General features: G+C 37.5%; 1 protein-coding gene across 5 annotated transcripts in view; it reads left to right on the forward strand.

Annotated features, from left to right (window-relative positions):
• The first annotated feature begins 103 nt into the window (after positions 1-103).
• pkp4 (plakophilin 4) overlaps positions 104-20,212 on the forward strand; it is an 80,745-nt gene continuing 60,636 nt past the window's right edge. For 2 of the 5 annotated variants that reach the window (XM_028435796.1, XM_028435799.1), the window contains exons 1-2: positions 16,885-17,002; positions 19,055-19,188. In XM_028435796.1, the coding sequence (XP_028291597.1) occupies positions 16,984-17,002; positions 19,055-19,188 (153 nt within the window). In that variant the 5' untranslated portion in view covers positions 16,885-16,983. Of the gene's footprint in view, positions 295-16,884; positions 17,003-19,054; positions 19,189-20,212 lie in introns of those variants that run through there. The other 3 variants (XM_028435798.1, XM_028435797.1, XM_028435800.1) reach the window with 3 other exon arrangements.

Consider the following 20,212-nt stretch of genomic DNA (forward strand, 5'->3'; position numbering starts at 1 on the left):
ATTGGTCGGTTTAACGAAGTGTATCTCCTGGGAAACGCCCCATTCTGCAGTTTCATCCAATGACAAGTGCGGATTTGTTTCCCACATTCCCGCTGACGTCATGCACGCTCCCATTGCCTGGGACCAGGGAGCCGCGCGCGGACGGTTCGTCTTTTTCTCTCGACTATGGACGTGAGTTTCAATCTTCCACATGCAATGGGCTAAAACCGCTGGACTTTACGGACCAACTTACACGCTCTAATGTAGAACATTGTCTAAGCTCAGCCAGTGTGACACATCTCCTCTTAACTTAAGGTAATTAGACAATTTTTTCCCCTTTTCTTGCTGATAATTTGTGGGGGAAACGAAAGGAAAAAAGCATCTGCGTGTGGGCTGGAAGGGAGGCTACGAACGACTGCTTTAACTCGGAAAGTATTGAATTTACTTGAACAGATAAAAATGTGAGGTTTTCACTCGTGTGCGCTGCAAAGCAAGCTTCTTAGAGGCTTGTCCGTACTGGGGAATAGGCTAATACTGCACTAATCAGGGTTTTGTGACTGATTCGTGGCAAAGCATGCACACTTTTGAGGGACCTTGGTTTGGATGTCGAGCTCAGTCGTTTGGATGAAAAGTACTTGACTCGGCAGAAACAAAAGCCGTTTTCCCCCCTGTAAATATTCACTTCAGTGAGATACTGCCCTTGAAAAGAGGTGAATTAGGGAAAGGCAGGTAAGCTGAGAGTGAGAATCTCTGGTATGCGAGGTCGCACAGGGGCGGACAGACCAATTTTCTGCCCCTAAACCTCAACCCGCACCCCCCCCCCACCTCCCCTCTCCTCACATCACCTCTTCACTTTCTTGGATTATCTTCACCCCACCTCACATACCTCTCTGTTAAACTACGACTAATGACTCTTATCTGCGTTAAAAAAATAAAAATAATAAAAAAAAAGCTCTTTATATTCCCATATTGTTTGTTTATTAAAAAGGGAGTAATGATTGATATTAGCGACAGACCATTTATATCAGTCTTTAGTTTTCAGTAAACACATGTTTGGCTCCCTCAAAACCAAATTAAAGCCTCCTTGTCCCGTAATGCGAATGTACATGACAGAAAATATTACCACTTAACAAAATATGTGCACATTTATTTATAGCAACACATTTGAAGTACTTTTAACGCTGCTACCGTTGATCATATTTATGAGATGAAATCGCATTGTATGGCTCAATGAATCGAACATGATTTACTCCAATCACCACCTTTACCATTCTCTTTGTTAATATTTTGTTGATACAATGGAACGTGCAAAAAAAATGTCAACAACCTTTTTTTTTACTCTTTTTGGAGTAATTGATGTTCGATTCATTTATCTATTTCTAATTCTGATTCATTTTTATCTAATAAACATAACTTGAGTAGCTGCTTTAAAATACAATCCATGGGGGCTGAATGTAACTCTAAGTCATTGATTCCAGTGCAGTGTTTACATTAAGTCCCACCTGATTTCTTTTTATGTTCCTCGTGATTTAGGTTTGTGTAGTGCTTTTCTCCACATTTTCTTTAATATTGTTATATTTATTACTACTGGCAACTGGGGGTGTGACAATATCTCGATACGGCGATATATATTGCGATATTTTTTTCCACACGATCGATTATCGATATGCTCCCGTTAAGTATCGATTTTTTTTTTTTCTCCAAAACCTTTTCTGCTTTTTCACTAAAATGCGCAGGTACGTCTTCACAGACATTTTGTCACTGGTTGTTGAAGGAACCAATATATTGTTTACTGGAATACTGCACTATACTGGTGTCACTGGTGAGAAAGACCCTATTTTTTGTTTACAGAAAGCACTATTGGAGATACTTATTCGTTTACATTGGTATGTTGACACTTTTTTACAGAAATGTTGCACTAAAATAGTGTCACTGTTCATAGGACACTTTTTCAATTTATTGTCTTTCAGAGATATAAAATAAAAATTAAATTTTTTCACTTAATCTTTTTTTTTTTGTTATGTCATAGATTATCGTATATTGATTTCTGACCAATATGTCGATAATCGCAGTATCGTCATATTGTGAAATAATTATTATCGAGAGCATTGTATCGCGTATCGTGTCGTGAGGTACCCAGAGGTTCCCAACCCTACTGGCAACACAAGGATGTGTGTTGCAGCTCTTCTGACGTCAGCCACAGCTGGCAGTCGGCTGCACTGTTTACTGACAAAATGTGATGACGATTGCTCTACACGTAGGACAGTAGGAGAGAGAGTGGACTTATACGTTATTTGGGGGACGATTCTGGGAGGAGATTGAAGTGATTTAGAGGAAAATCCTCTACAGGAATACCTGTCGACGAAGCTATTAGCAGCGCTAACGCCACATTGTCAATACCCCGATGAAACCTCTAATATTTTATCTGATCTTTTGATAGAAATGAAATTCACTACAGATACCCTATGTCACTGCTATGAGAACGTCATTCAAATAACCTCATCTACCTTCACTTACCATGTCTACTAAACAGACCTTACAATTAGACAACATTTTGTTTGTTTTTGGAGTAGATTCTTATGCATGTATTACATATACTTCCATAGTGAGATAGTTACTTCTCATTATTGAGTTTGCTGATTCAACAATGAAGATAAATACCTATGTAACCCAATGCCCGCTCAGATTGAAGGTTGATTTCTTAATCGATAGATAGATAGATAGATTACTGTAAACAATTCATCTTTAACCGAAGAAGCCTACAGCGGCTCATGCAATTTCATCAAACGCTGTTTGCAGTGGAACAAATAGTGCGCTGTGAACACAAAACAAGGTGATAAAAATATCATCTCTTCTCCGCCCATTCAGTCCGAGTCCGGAACTATATCGGTGTGAAAGCACCCTGTTATTCATTGCATCCATTCTTACTGATAGTTTTTGAAGCTATACTGTAAGATGCAAAAATCTGCTGCTGATTATAATATCAAACTTTTTTCACTCTTTTCAGGTTGATATGTTTGTCTCCTACTCCTCATGTTTCTTCTTTTTGCATTTTGAAGCTCTAGTTTAGAGCTCTACTCAAGCACAGAATTGAAAAAAGTTGTGTTTAGATTTTGGCCAGGAGTGTATTGGACGTGCACAATCTCCTGGACCAAGAATTACTTCCTTTCAGCCAACATAGTCTTGGAGGAAGACAATGCTCTGGAATCAAACCTGACACACTGCAGTGCACACACTTGGAGAGTGTCCCACCATATTTCTGCTCCTGTAGTGACAGATATTTAGGACTTGTCCAGCTTAGTTGTAACCATTTTCAATCTTATTGGCGAGTTAATTCAACTGGCTGGCTTTGTTGCTTATGTGGCCATCCCGTTACTGTACAGTGATCACGTGTAAATATTATAGGAATGAAGTGTTGTTTGTTACATGGTGTACTACTATAGTGTAATATGTTTAGAGCTGAAAATATAAAGATTCAGCTTTCCTTTTCTGTTGTAAAGGCATCATATCCATGTCTCGCATATAACCGAAAGTTCTCTTGTCCTTAGTAGGCTCTGTTAATAACTTGATGTTCATTATATGTGTAAATTGTTCCTAAATCACCTTCATAAGGAATGTCACTCCAAGTAGCTTATTTGTTATTTCAATCCCAGTGTGTCATGCTTAACTCTCTCTAAAATATATAGTAGTGAAAACAAGAAAGTTAAAGATGCACTTATTAGTTTTCATCACAACAAATAGTGACCAAGGGTCCCGTGATGTTGTACAGGTGTGTGGTTTTCTGCACATTCCAGTTAACAGTCTCTATGCAAATGACAAAGATTATGAAGCGAGCACTCTCACACCAGTGCAAACACACGGAGGAATCTCTAGGTTTCTAACCCTCGTGATTCACATTAGTGCAGCAGACACACACTGCCACACAGCTGACATCCAGTGGAGATGTTTTAGTGTGGAAGAGTAACAGCAGTGATGATACTGGTTAGAAACGAAGAGTCAACGATTTAGCTGTGGACTCCTGTGATCTGAGTAGCGGCTCTGTTGGTTTTGCAAAAGGAAAACAGTTCAGGCAGGTGGACAGATGTGAGTTTCTGTTATTCACCTAATTTGACTAAATTGTAATGAATGTATAGCACAACTTTCCATGATTCCACAGTTTTTTTTTGTCTGTGTCGGTGTGATTAGCACGGTTTTTCACAGTGAGTCCTTTTTAATGGATACTGACAACTGCTGAATAGTTTGGTGTCCTTTGTCAGGCCTCTGCATTCAGTCTTTTTTGCCAACCAATTAATTCTGGTCTTTCATCAAGGCTTGATCCCTCCTGAGTGTTGACTGTTAGATGGAGATTTTGGGGGGCTAAAATCCAAATTTGGGTTGCAAAATTGTTTTTATCTTCTGTTTATGGAGACTTCTCAGTCAAGAGAACTTCAGTATTTGTTGTACACAGTTCACTGTATAAATGTGTTAATGTTCATCACAGGTTTATCATTAACAGTTGACATTGCTTTTTTTTTGTGAATAATGTTTTATTCTGAAGTAGGCATGAGCTTCAGTAACTATGTTTTTGTTGTCAACAAAGTTGTCTTAGCTACTGTGATGTAGTGCCTGAGTGAGTGGGATGATAATGATAGTTCATGGTAGCAGCTAAAGAAAAGCTTTTATTCATCCTTTGGCATTTTAATTCTTTCCTCATCAAATCCACCCAACATCATTTCTTTTCATCCCACAACCCACACTTGCGCGGTCTGGTCTGTCCGCTAAAATCAAACTGTCTGTAAAAAACGGAGTAAAGGAGGCACTTTGAATTAAATATTTAAAAAGTGCTTAGCAATAATTCATTATTAATACTATACAGTCAAAATTTCTGTTTTTAACATGCAACAAAATAAATACAAAAAAAACTCTTAAAACACTTAGAAGGCTTTATAAGCTGTGGCATGTGGGTGCTAGCTGATGTTTATTGTACATATACAAACTGAAAAAACTTTACTGATACAAAAAGTAAGGATCAACCAATAATCGACACGGCTGATAATATTGACTGAAATTAATTTTTATAATAATTAGTATTAGCCATTTTTTCCACCAGTAGTGGATAAAATAAGTTTATTTTTCAGTTTAAAATTCAGTGAGTCATTTTATTTACTTGTTTCAGTGAACTTTAGGAAATCTATTCTCTACACTTTTTTTTCTATATTAATAAAAAAAAATCTTTAAACCTTTTCAACCAAGATTTGTGTTAAAACTTGTTTTACAACAGTTTAAGGGTGCAGTCCGCAACTCTCAGATCCCTCCCTCCCTGCTGCTTTAGTCTCTTGCCCTGCCTCCAAACTTTCCAAAGTCCCTTCCTCAGAGGAGCCAACAAGCTAACATTAGCCCAACAGTAACATCACAGTGATATAACATGCTCTGTTAAAAGCATATTACTGCAGCACTTCTCTCTCTCAATGTGCACACACCTCAGCAGCAGCAGCAACAACTCAGTGGCACTTACAGAAGCCCACTCGGAGGCTGCTGCGCACACATGAACAAACACATGCACTACAGAGTTCTAGTGTAACAATTACAAATCATACATAATGTAAATCAAGCAGCAGTAATTACCTTTCAAGCAGAAAAGTCGCTAATTCCACCTTCTACTCCTCCAGACCATACACTGTAAAAAAATTAAACACAATCCTGGCTCTGATTGGTTCTTTTTGCTCGGTCGCGGTGCATTCTGGCAATCTGCCAAAGGCTGCAGGAGCAGCAGGGGGGACTCAATGAGCCTGTTTTTTTCACACAAACTAATAGTTTCATGTAAAGCTGTCCTTACATAGTGACAGCTTTAGCAAATAGGACAAAAAAAGTCACTTTTATAAGAGTTGCAGACTGCAGCTTTAAGGCCTTTTCCCCAATCATTGATAAGTGAACAAAAACAAACAAACAGTATATTGTATTCAGTCTAATCACAATGTTATTCTAAATTTGGAAATTTTTACAGCAAATGAAAAATTAGTCATCAGTTTCCTTGATTTCTAACAATCAGTATTGGTTTCGACCCTAAAAAAGCCCCATATTGATCGACTCTCAACAAGAACACATGGGATGTCATCACTTTTATAGAAAACTCAAAACTTATCAGAACCTTATCCAACAAACAGCCTGATTTAACATGCAGAATCTGAAATTGTGGCATGCTCCACAAGTGGCTGTTTTAGCTTAAGTAATTCTAGCTTTCTCAGGCCTGTGTCTGCAGGAAAAGCTTAGCATGAAACGTAATCATCTGTTAAATATTTCAAAGTGCTGGCACTCACATTCATTTACCTAAAATATATATATTTTCTGATGATAAAAGAAATACTACTATGAGGTCATTTGAGTTAAGGACATCATTTAAAAACACACTGCCAAAGCCTATGAAGTCATAAATTACCACCCGACCCAAAATGACGCCTGTTGATTGGGGTGTTTTCAAGGCAGACGTCACACAGCAATGAGTACTTTGACGGTATTTACACATCAAGCTGAAGCTAGAATTAAGACAATTATCAGATGTCTTAAAGCCTTTGCAGCTTTCTGTGGATGGCCATTTATATGATGTACAATACAGATATACTGAATTGAATGCAAACCTTGTTCAGACAAAGTAGACTCCTCAAAAATCTGACTTTTTAGTTTGAGTGCTGATTCTACCAATAGTTAAGTATAGAAGATTCCCATGGACTAATCCTTTTACGTGAGTTTTTTTTCTTCAGCTGTATAAACACAGGCTACATGCTTCTGTATTTACTCTTTTTAAAAGCCAAATATTCTTGTTTGTGGGATCAGGTGTCAGCCCAAAGTTGAATGTGAGTGCACTCGTTAGCTGAGGATGAAGACATCCCCCTGCACCATCACTGTGTTTTTACAGCTTTTGTCTGTTAAGAGACCAGAACTAAGGACTCTGCAGGATTTATCCTCCTCACCTGCTTCTGTCAAGAGTTAAGGTCATGAATGTCTGGTGTAGAGTACAACTAAGTTAAATTAACCGTTGTAAGGGGAGTTGTTGAATTTAACATGTAAGCAGAGTCCAAGCATGTGATATTTAGAACTTACTGTGTATAATCAAATCTTGGCCACTGCAATAAAGTAGGAAAACTTCTAGCTAGTGGCAGTGATTGAATGAAATAACTTGAAGTTCTTCCAACTCGCTACATTCATCTGCCAGTTTTCCCAAAACCACAATCCTTATGGTTCTGTTGTGACTAACGAAAGACACTAAACATTTACTGAAACAAAAGTTGTCCTTTTGGCAAGATAAAATATTTCTGGTGTCTGAAGTGCACTTTTGTTTGCACGTGCATCTGCATGTGTCACCTTAACAAGTGCAGTTATCGTTTATCTTTAGATAAAGTCAACATTATTTCTTGATATGCGCACATTATTTTAGATTGGCTTCTGAAGCCCTGAAAAAGCCTCTGAAAACACTAAATACAGTTAATAATCGCACCAGTGATGCATCTGTTATTGTCCTTTTTGAGATTTAAAAGACTTTGTTGTGTCTCATAGTTTGTCTGCACATGTGTACCAAGGTCAAGGCACAACCTTACATTTTCTACAACCCAAGAGATTTCTTGAATCAAACCATGTGTTGTTCAATAGAAAAGTAATACCTTCCATTTGTGAATCATCACACTGCAGAATAATGGAAGCATCGGCTTTATAAACACACGGTGTGTGTGATTTATTTTTTCTATTAAAATCTCTATGATAGGTTATCCATATTGGTGCCACCTTAGATAAACCCTAGATATTCTCTGCCTTGTGCACTGACAGTGCATCTGCTGACATGCATTTTTTTTTTTCAACCTAAATGGCAGTGCAAAAACATTTCTGTGCTCCGAGTTAATTTGGCAGTGAGTGCTTCAGGAATAGAAAACTTTCTTGGTGTCCCTGTGCAGCTCTTCGTCCTGGCCTCTCGTCATCTCTCCCATGTAGGATACTGGTTTTTATGTACCGTCCCTATCTTATATTAGAGCATCTGTCGTAAGGATGCATCAAAATGACAATCCTTGGCCGAAACCGAAATGAGAAAATCAAGGTCGAAAACCGAAAGCCAAAAGAAATGATTAGGCCAATTATTAGTACCATTACATTGATGGCTATGAATGTGTACTGACCTTACTAAAATGCATTGTAACTGCATTAATTAATAATAATGCTTCAAAGAATAAGTCAATTAAACATATTTTAAATATTTTAATAGCTAAGATACTGCACAGAACCCTCAAACTCCCAGGTCTCTGGTAGAGGACAGCTTGAGGAACACAAACATACCATACCATACCATTCATATATAAACAATTTGTTTATGAAAGAATGTTGCAAATGAATTATACTTCCTTGAAGCTGTTTAATTCTCATTTTTAAAGTTAATGTGTGTAGACATTTAGAAATTTAAATGAGCCATTCAGTGACTTCTGCCAGGCCACTTTGTGGCAGAAGGCAATGAGTTGGAAGTGCCAAAGCAAATTAATCCTCACGTTTTCTCAGAGGTCAGAGGCTATAGTTACTGCTCATATTCCTCTCCTAGCAGGATATCTACTGAAGAAAATATTATTTACTGTCTAGTTTGATTATATTGTTGACTTATTTTACCAGTAGCTATTGTCTGCAATTGGTACACACCAACACATTCATTATGTCTGTGTGGTTTTATTGATGGGGAAAAAATTGGAAAAGCAGAGTATGTATTGTTTTTGAATGACAGCACAGTATCAAGCTAAGATTGTAGTTGGTTCTGTCACATTATGTTTAGTCGACTAGTGTAGCATTATTATTATGCCTTTTTGCTCGATCTTACTTCTTAAAGTGATAGTAATGGTCAGAGGCCCTTGTACATAAATTGGTGTTTACTTTAGTTTTATCCTCACAAAAGCAGCTTTAAAGTTGTCTCCCTGCTCTAAGAGGGCTTTTTCACCAAGAACAGAGTTTTTGTTTGGAGCTATTGTTGGAGTTGGAGCTACTCTTGTTTAGCTGAAGAATCAGTTAGGTTTTCCACCGCAAAAGCGGCAAGTTAGAGCCATGTCCTCGCGTCAACATAAAACATCAGTACGTCACTAATTACGTAGCAGTTTACCCATGAGCACTTGCGCCATAATGAAGTCGATACTTTGATGACTTTGTTGACATCGTATGAATACTATCCTATCTTACATAAAGATTCAGCCGAACAACTCTACAAGTCTTTATTGGAGTCACAGGAATCTGCGACTATGTTTGGGAACACAGATAATTATCAAATATGTTTTATTTCTTAACAGTGACCGTGTTAGTGTTAGCCTTTGCTAAGCTACTTAGCTTTGACTAAGTGCATAAGTAGAGCAGATAAAGACAATAAGTTGATTTTGATATGTTTGTTTATCATTATGGATGCTCTTAGGGCTGACTGTCTGTGCACGTTTGTGATCAAGAAGGTGAGACTCAATACGACCAGAATATCAGTGCAAGTTTGTATCAAACGTACGTGTCCTTATGTCACTCCATCCATCTGCATTTTTGGACCAAGCACTTACTGACGCTGTTGTATTTAAATAAACATGTGTTTGTGTGTCCTCATCATGCTGTTCAACTTGTGTTAGTGATGTTATTAACGATCAAGGACACATGACACCTTATTGACCCACATTTGTTTTATACCCACTGCTGCTGTTTGATTTGTTTCAATATTTGTATTTTATTTGAGGAAATCTCTATTGCATTCTTTTATTTAAATGTCCTACTCCTTAAGTATAACTTGACATTTATATTCCTATAAATATATCAAAATAAAAAAATACAAACCTAATAGTATGTACTGCAGCTGGGCAGGTGATCTAATCATCTTGGGGCAAAAAAATAACACATGCTGATGTTTGAAACTCCGAATGTGTGGATGTAAAGAGCAATTACATTATCTGAAAAAAGTAAATGTGTGTTCTTTTACTTTTAATGTTCAGTCATAATTCACCCCTGGAAACCTTTCATCTGGAGTGTCAAGACTTGAGCCAAGAGTGTCAGACTCTTTTTTTTTTTTTTTACCTCTTGCCTTAATTACACAGTCTTTGTTATTTTAATCTAATTGCTCTCCCAATATTGTGCACAACATGCAGTTAATGATATTCAACATGGTCTTGATTTGGTTTTGCTCTGTTCATTAAGAAAAATAAGCATTGATTAAACACACTTTATACGTAGCCTTTAAAAAAGCTTTCATTCTATTTGTTATGTTCATAACTACAAAATATGCATCTGTTTTACTGTTTTTAGCCATACACGACATAAACCTTTAGTAGTGTTTATATTGTAATCATACACAAAAATGCTATTAGGGTAGATTAATTATTTGTATAACAAGGTGTAAAAAGTTCTGGTGTAGCCTCGCTGCCTAGTAGTTTATGTTCAGATGTTTCAGTAACTGGTATGCGACCACAGTTATTTACATGTCATGCTGTCACAACATATTACAAACAGCTCACGAGACTTCAGCCGAGCCCCTCCAGCTCATCATTAGTTGAGGTAATGTGAGGAAATGATTTGAAGGTGAATGATTATGGTAGAAACAAATTTTTGAGGGTTTGGTCTTGTGAATTGCTGTATAAGAGTGGATTATTTAGCATTGCATTTATCCTTATAATCGATTTAAAGAAAAATATGTATTATATTTGATGAACATGGTGTTTGGCTGCTGTTCGTCTGTGATTTTGCAGTCACTCTGCTGGCTCGAGCCCTGCCCTATAGACACATATGCTCATGTAGGCCTCCAGTCATTGTAGCTTTTTTTCTGTATCAGATTCGATTTGCGAGCTGGGCAAAGGTGTAGCTTCAGGGTTATTACCTTTGCTTTGCTATCACTGTGTTGAGAAGGTGGAGATAATGCTTTTCTAAAACCACACAGCTTTATATAACCCCCCTTGGTATTCACACGACAGGTATGTGTCTATCTAAAGAACCCTCAATCACTCTCCTCTGCTTATTTGGGGTAATTATTGACAGTGTGATTGTGAGTTCAAGTGAAACTGTGTTTACTCTGGAGAAAAAAAGACATTCCTCTGCTCTTGGGTGTGTCAATTTGAGCGAAGCATTTTTAGCTGTGGAAAAGCAGCAGAAAGTCAAAACATATTGAAATCTAATAATAACTTTTTTGTGTTCCGAGGCGGGCGAGTCGTCTGTGTGGGACGCACTGAAAATTCATCATCAATCATAACTGCGTGGCACAGTCTGTCAATACTTTGCTGAGGCATTCTGTTGTGAGATTGCAGTTTGATCAGTGACAATGCAATTTGTAAAGGGCTGTAGGTACATTTGTTTCAGCCATGTTTTGAGCACTTATTTTGTCGGCCTTCTGTCAGCATTCCAAGCTTTGCCCGCTAGACGGAATGTACAGATTGGCTAAAATGCTGCTACTGTGCAAGATGATTTCAAACTGATGTTTTTTCAGTGTTCAGCTGCATTAAGTTACAAGTTGGAGGGAATACTGGTGAAAATGTTGGCATAAAAAAAATCATTAGTTTTATCAGGAAAGTCTATACACTTTTTTGTGAGAAGCAATTATGTGTTGGCAGTCTTTAGGGATGTTCTGGTTGCTGCTGAGAGATTAGTAATGGGACTGTTTCTCCCTACAAAGCTTTCACATATGCTACATAATGCTGCTAGGTCATTGTAGATAAGTTGGAAGCAATCATGTGTCACTGGGGCCCCAGAGCACGTGGCTCTTTGTTTGAAGCGCACTCGATTATTTCACGGATCAGTTTGCCTTTTTTTTTAGAAAGCCGCTGCCTTTTTAGGATAATTAAAGGCCACGCTTTTATTTTTTGAACATATTTGTTTTTGAAATTTCACAGTTTAACGTCACAGTCGTTTAGCATAAACAAGGAGCTGAATTGTTCTCAGTAACTGGTGCATTGTTCAATTTTACCTATGTGAAATTAACTTTGACCTTGATCAATGTACGACATAACTATTCAGAAGGAGCAAAAACATCCACGTCTTTGATACATGTGAACAATCACTATTAAATATTAATGTATGTTATTACCACTGCCAAGGAGGACATATATTTTATGTTTGCCTGTTAACAGGATTATGTCAAAATTTTAACCAGATAGACCAATCTTTTTAAATTAAAAAAAGTCGGGATAAATATACTGGTTCTGGATCAGTTTCAAAAATCAAAAAGTCTTTACGGAATTTCACATATTCATATCTCGGTTAATGATTGATGACTCAGTTATGTCGGGTTGGTTCCTCAATCACCCCACCGAGTTTCATCCAGATCAGATCCAGATCAGGGTTCTCGCCAGCGCTGTTGAGCGTAGGGGCCGCCTAAAGTGTCATTTTGATCCCCTACGGAGTGTATTTTTGTAGAGCACTTCTTGTCTATGCGCTGAGTATTGTTTTTGTGGAGGATTTACACCAAGCATGAGTTAAGGCTCAAACATGCTTGAGCAGACACCTGCAAAGCAGACTCCACGCGGCCAATTAAATGCAAAGCTCAGATTTTACTACTGCGAGAACTTCTCTACGTAGTTGGTGTCACACAAAACACTGCTCAGCATTGTATCAGCCCGCATTAAGTGTAACACCGACCTGCATTTCACCCGCTTGGTGAAACAGAGCAGGATAGATGAACACGATCTTAGAGGAGAGGCTGGCAGATGAGCTACGAAAGTAGCGACACCTTTAAAACACGTCCCAGGAGAACAAGGACAACAGATAAGTGCTAAGAATCATGGGACGTAGGATTTTAATGGAAGCTACTACACGGCGGTGCGCCCGGGTATGCTCTGAGGAGAGAAGAGAGTCCACACTGAGTTTGTTGTGCACAGGGTTTGCCCAAGTATGTTTGAGCCCTACCTCTCTCACTTCATTCATCATGACCCTCATGACACCAATTCAACAAATAACTTTTGGCTTTAAGGTGGCGCTTTTTGCGCTTGGCAGAAGTTTGCGCTCTCTCACTGTTCACGTTAGATCTGTTGAGTGAAAGTATTTTAAGATGCTTGCATTTTCTTATTAAAGTAAACACTTTGCCACGTATTTGTGTTTCTTTCACTAAATAATACCAATACATTTTGGGAAGATTTAGACCTTCAAGTATTATTTAGTGTCTCTGTTCCGTTATTTCCAGGCCAATTAACCTCAGGGAGTCAGAGCAATCAATTTCTGCTTCTTTAAACCACTCTGCAGGTGTAATTCAGAATAATATGCAGTCGCTTCATCTTCTTTTCTCTGCAGAATGTCTTTGACGCGGTGCTATTTAGCCTCCAGAAGACAAATCGTCCTTTCTATAAGTGAAGAGATAATGAGGGTAATCAGTTTGATTTAACAAGATCACTTATAGGACAAACTGAGTGTATGTAAGGAATCTCAATTTGTCCAGCTGAGAGTTTTCTGAGACTGAGTACATTTCAGACAGCTGTTGTCAGTTGAATATCCCCATTTTATGGGCGCTTTGCACCTTATATAGAAAATAAAAGCTCATCTTCTCACTGTGGCTTTTGTCAATATGTTTTTTTTCACCTAAGCAAACTCCATCTCTTGGCTAGCATTGTTTTATAGAGAAAAGAATATTAGGGCTTCATATTGATCACCGACCCCATTACATTTTGAATCACAGTAAGATTACTTTGATTCTTGTGTGCCTAATATGTCAATAACTGTTTTCTATTATTAGCTTCTCAGTTTTAAAGTTTACTTTTTAATCAATACCAGACAATTCGGACAAATATGGTCTCTTTTCTAGCACACTGAATGAAATAAAACCCACACGTACACGTTGAAAGCAACAGTAATTACAGGGAGCAGTTTTTTTCATGTTTATCGTAAATACACTATGAGCATGGCTAGTCAGATCATGGATTTTATAGCACTGGGATGGTCATGGTAACAGAAATGCATTTTCTTTCTTAAAATACAATATATGGTGACATACTAAATCACTTTAAAACTTTAGATTTTTGGGGGGTCAGGTATATGTAAAGAATTTTAATAAAAACAAATTAAAATGGATAAATTGTACTTTGAAACAGTTAAAGTAATTAAAACCCCTGAAGTTGTCCTTTTAATTAATAGTTTAGAATCTACACGCAAAAAGCAAATATGGTAAGTATGGAAAATGGAAACTAATGTATGGAAAAATATTCATCTTTCCAAGACTGTTACCACTATTTCATTTTCTAAAACATACAATTTTGAATATCTAAAAAAAGAAATTGATCAATTTGCTAGCTTCTCCTACACATTTCAAATTTCACTTCTGCTTCGACGGACTGGAGCTTTTTAAAATAGTTAGATGTAATTCAATTCTATGACGTCTGGCTCATAGATCCCAAATATAAAGACCGGATGGCTAAAGATTCAGCCACTATAATGAAGGAACGCTACATTCAGACTTTGTGTTATATTGTTTGACATTTCCAACATGGAGGAGGAGGCGGTTATGAGTCATATGCAGTGGAAAAACCATTGTCGTCTTCATACACATTTACAATATTTAAGCAAATATGCAGAGTGCAGTAACATCACTGTTGTAATGTTATTGTACACTGTATTTTTCCCTTTACTTTCCTTTTACTTTTATTACTTTCCGTACTTTAAAAGCCTCTGTTGTGAATTAAACCATGCTAAAAACACTCAAGCAATACATCCGGGTTGTTTGATGGAATTGTTATGCCCACATCAAACAATAGACAATAAATAAATAAATGTTTTTCAATATAAAAAATAACCTTTAATTTATTTCCTTTGCTATTTTATTTTTTAATGTACTCGCAATACAGTATATCAATTATATATCATTTTTTGCAACAATTCTGTAACTTCGGGCCATGTTTTTTAATAATTTATTTGATTTTTATATAGACACTCAAAGCACATTGCAGAAGTAAGGCATTATTATTTCACTGGTATGCTACTATTGTAGCCACAGCTGTCCTGGGTCTGCTGTAGTGCGCCATCGGCCCCTCTGACCCCACACACTACATTCATACTAAGCAATGTGGGTGAAGTGTTTTGCCCAAGAACACAATGACAGACACCACTGGAGCAACCCCACTGTGGCACCTGGAATTCTCAGCGGTCTCCCATCTAACTACTAACCAGGCCCAGACCTGATTAGAAATCTAACGAGATCGGGCAATGACAGGCTGGCATGCCCACAAAGTCCTTATAAGCTGTGACACAAACAGAGGAGCCTCAGGGAACTACCATCTCCAGGCCTGGCCAGTTATATTGTGCAGGGGTATATGTCAAGAATCTAATTGGACTACCTAAGAAAAGAGAGAGAGAGAAAGAGACTAAACCTCAAGCCACTCCATTAATCTCTTGGCACTGAGCTTTGGGCTGCTGAAAGGTGAACTGTCACCTGCGTCTAATGCTGGCCTTGTTAGCTTCCGAGCAACTTTTCTCTAATGACTTTTTATTTTCTCTTAGTTGTGGTTCGCCTGTCCTTTGCCTGCCACATGCATTTCAAGTATACCATGAACAAAATGTTTGCATAAAATACTCAGAATTGTCTTTATTTCCACTAAACTAGACACGCCTCTTAGTGACTGAGTTTTACTGTAGCACTAAATCATGAGAATTTCTCTCTTTGCAAAAAATGTGCAGTTGGGTTCCAAGTCACTTCTTCAAAATTTGAGTAAGTAAAAAATATAAAAATAGCTTTAAAACCTTGATTTTAAATTATGGTGAAGACCTGTAGAGACGCACATTATAATGTATTCATTACAATAAAAGCACCTTCTTTACACATTGCGGGAAGCAATTTATTCTGTGTGCTTAATTGAGTCAGACTGTCACAAGTTCAATTTAACTGAACATGAACAACTGGACACATTCCAATTACAGGAGTTCCCTAAAGAGAGTCTGCAGTGTCATCGCTGAAGGTTTAGAGTAGATGATCAAACCACTACAGTCATTTAAAAAACACGGTTTGTCTAGTTATATAACTGTGGTGCATGTAAACAGGTTTTCTGGTTGTGTCCTTTAATCTGATTTTTCACAGTGTCTTGTTTTTTCATGCATATCTGAACATAGTCAACAGATTGTATCAAATTTGCTGTTGTACAGCACCTTGGGGAAGGTGACACCAGGCACAGCTGGCTCTCACATTGATCAGAAGCCTAATTAATTCATGTTTAAAAAAAAGCAACAGAGCAGTATTTGAACATTAAAAAGTAGACTTTTCAAAACTCATCCTTGCAACTGTATGTTTCCGTTTAAGAGCAGGCTTTTTTATTATGATTGAGAACTAACTATTTTGCGATGTTGTAGTTTCTCTTTCCAATTCTCCACCACTGTCATGAACTGCATTAGCTTTTAGAGACAAAGCCATTGAAGAAGTGTTGTGTAAGAAGCTCAGGGGTGTGCCCAGCTCTTAGGTCAGTAGATCCGAACATGTGATCCAGCAGCGTGTCAGGGCGGGGTCAAACTAAGACTTCCCTTGGCAGGCTTCACCCCATTGGATTAGAATGATTTAAAAGTTGCATTTAACATGGACTAAAGTGTCTAAGAAAAGACAAAGCATTTTGTTTGGGTTGTGAATTTTAAGGCTAATCGGATGCTTCTTTGTCTGTAACACTTTAGTGTTTTGCTTGGCCTTGGGAGGCAGCCATAATAGAAATAATTAGACACTTCCTTGGTCTTGTTTTGACTGGAATTAGGTCATCTTCATGCTGTGGGAACTAGTTCAATGTAACATATAGTCCCAATACATTCTTTAAAAATTGCACAGATTTGACTTGCCTTGACTCCTTACCTATACTTCTCAGTCTTTTGCTTGCTCTTTTGACTATTTCATGATCTGCCCTTAGAAACAAAAGCTTTCAACTGCCAGGCTTTTGGCTCTCTACAATGTTTGGAAGGAAAGACAGAAAGAAATGTTGAAGAACCTGTCAGCAGTGGATATAAGGCAGCGCTAGGTTTGGCAGCAGCTTCACTTTTGCGGTCATGTTTTAAAGTTGCTCAGAAGTCAGAGATGGAATAGAGATATCTGGACATACCATGATGGGAAATTCTATAGGTAGGCCTCTAAACCATGTCATACTTTATTTTTTGGCTAAATAGTGTTTTAAATACTCTTTGTTTTTATGTTGTTTTTTTCCTACATTGTATGTAGTCTGAGTAGAACACCTACTTCTACAGGAGGGCTGCACAAATAATCAAATTTGAATCGTGATCACGATTTTGGTTGCCACGATTAAATTAACCTGATCATCCGCAACATTTACATTTCAAATACATTTATTCAGTTAGCCAAATTTTTGGGTTATTTTTTTAAACTTTGTATTATTATGATTAAAATTTAAAGCTTAATTTTGCACTGTAAACTTTTCACATATTGTTTAGAAGTAATGCAAAAAACAATAACAGATTTTACCCTAATAATAATGGTGATTATAATATTAATCAAAATAATTGTGATTATCATTTTGACCATTAATCGTACAGGGAAATTTACACTTTAAAAAACAATCCCTTCATAAAAATTAATAATCTACAAATCAGTCTTGATTAAACAAAGCTCATAGAGCAGCAGGTTATATATATTTATTATATATATTATTATAAAAAAAAAAAAAAACATATCTTGGTCTGTTAATTTTCGCATCACTTATTTTCCTATAATTTAAGACACTTATAAATCAAAAATGATTATTTTTTTTTTGAGTACGTTGGTCATTTCTCTAAGATTTAAGGATTTCATTGCACTTAGATCATCCTGTCAGTGGTGTTTTACTCTGTGTTTCTGCACATTACAAAGAGGAGGAGCTATGTCAAATTGAAACAGCCTTTCCTTTCCAGTTTCCTGTAGTTGAGATTTCTGGGAATTACATGCCATGTCCTTGGGAGGTGGGGCACGGTGTTGAGATTAATGTGTTTCAAAACTATGAATGAACAGGAAAGGAATTTAGGAGACTAACGTGGGTGGAGGGAAAGGGTGGAGCAAGGTAAGGGATGTGTGGAGTTGCACCGCGTTCATACGCTGACCTATTTAGTGGTTGTAAAACGTTATCTGCTAGTCTAAACCAGGACTCACACATGACTGGGTGCAGTTTCGACACCTTCATTGACTTGCACTACCTTGGTGGTAAACTCCCAGAATACATCAGGGTCACATAGTTTTCATTCAAAGGGACCTCCCTGCACTGTGCTGTGTGCATATTTGTGATGCAGCAGTGAATTTCATGTTACTCACGCCTGAGGCAGAGTTCTTTGTCAACACATAAATTGAGAGTAACTATTTGCTTTGCTTTTATCGTATCTTTGTTTTCAATAATTTCAATAATTCCCCTTTTGTTTCAAATCAGTTCTGCTGCATCCCAAGCACAAACACGCATTGTATACGCCCGAGCACCCACATTTTGGTGCAGCTTTATTTTTTTTTATTGATCATCATTTATATTTTTTTTATCATTGTTGAGGGTGTGTGTGGATCATGGCTTGTTTATTTAATTTTTGTTCAGACTTGTTGACTTTTGGGATAAATATAAGGAAGTTGAATTAGAGAATGAGGATAAATATGTGTGTAAATATAAGCCCATAAATGTACAAGGCAAGAGCAACAATCAACTATAATCCTCCAAAATGTATGCTTTGTGAGAGATGGAAATTTTACGGATGTTTCCTATTTTTGTTCATTTATTTATTTGACCTACTACAATTTTAAGGTCTTCTGCGTTTAATAGTTGGGAAAACACTGCAAATTTCTATTTACTAAGGTTATCAAATTCTCTGTGTGTTTTATTTTGGAACTGTAATTAATGTTTTTAACATGAAATGATGTCATCTCAAGGCCATATGGCATTTTTTGTGCTCTCAAAAAGATAGACAGTCCTTCCTGCTATTGGCCATATGGTGCATGTGGGTGTATGTTTGTGTCTTGCTGGTGTGGCGTGTGACCAGTTCTTATGCATCGCTGACAGTTTGTCGGTAAAGAGGTTGAATGTATGCAGATACGAAGAAAGTGCGTTTGCATGCCCACAACCTTGTGTGTATACGCCGTTTTCAACTGTGCGCCTGTGGTGACCAATGCAGTGTTTGTGCATTTGTGGGTGTGTGTCCATCCACACAGAGGGAATGCCTGGTCCCGAGCAGAGCCCAGTAATGGAGGAGGGGCCTCTGCTGACCATCCGCAACAGATCAACTGGCCGCAACATGGAGGCTGACAGCACCACCACCAACATCCTGGCCTCCGTCAAAGAACAGGTAGTGCATTTTACTGGTACTTGAATGACTCAAAGCGTGATGTCCATTAATGTCTTATTAACTTTTTATATTTAAAAAAAAAAAACCTTTCATTTGGTAGTCATTGGGTAGTGACCCTATATATGGAAAACGACTATGCCAGATCAGTGTTCATACAATTACACACCGATTTCCTCCTAACTGGGATGATTCATCATACCGGTAGCCTAAAGGGACACTTTTATTTTTAGCTGCAACCAAACGTTGGTGTTGACAAAACAAAGGTTATTTATGCTAATAGTTATGTTGTAATTTCTTCAAAGTTCCTCCAGTCTTATGTATCATTTTAATGCAAAACACACCATTTACACATTAAACTCTCACATACAAGCTCACCCTTCTTTAGGGAGTGCTGGTGGCGATCATATCAATCCATAATGACAACTTTGTTAATTTATTTTTTTCCAAGAAAAATATGCCTAGTTGTCGAGAAAACTAAAAGATTTCTCTATATTGAGCATTAACCTAAAACCAATGCAGACATGGTGAAAAAATAACATGAAATGAATAGCATTTTGTTACGTAATACAACTTCTTAAAGAAAGTGCTTCTTTTTTTTTTTTCAAAAGCACCATTGTTATCGTCCCATGCAACCAAGATGATTGCACTATTTTTATTTTTCAGTACATTATTAATTAAAGTGACAATACACTATTATTACGTCATGTTTTTGCAGAAACATGAGAAAATGTTTTCAAGTGAGGCCCAGCCCTATCCATTGTGAATAAGTCATCTTTTCATTTTGCATTTGAAAACTTGAAGTAGCTTATGCAGGGACTGAGCGAAGGAAGGAGGGAGCACCTGTCGATGTCACTTCCTTCCCTGGAGTATTCCTTAGTGGTTAGTCTGGTTGGAGCAGATATCCATGCAGGCAGGCAGGAAGAGCGAGTAGTCTGGCTGAGCAGGGGTTTTTTCGAGTGACTGGCTGGGGACATGCCTGAGATGGGATACCTGCTAAACAGTCAACACTGGAAACAGACGGCTC

This window comes from Gouania willdenowi, chromosome 21 (assembly GCF_900634775.1).
Source record: "Gouania willdenowi chromosome 21, fGouWil2.1, whole genome shotgun sequence".
NCBI lineage: Eukaryota > Metazoa > Chordata > Actinopteri > Blenniiformes > Gobiesocidae > Gouania > Gouania willdenowi.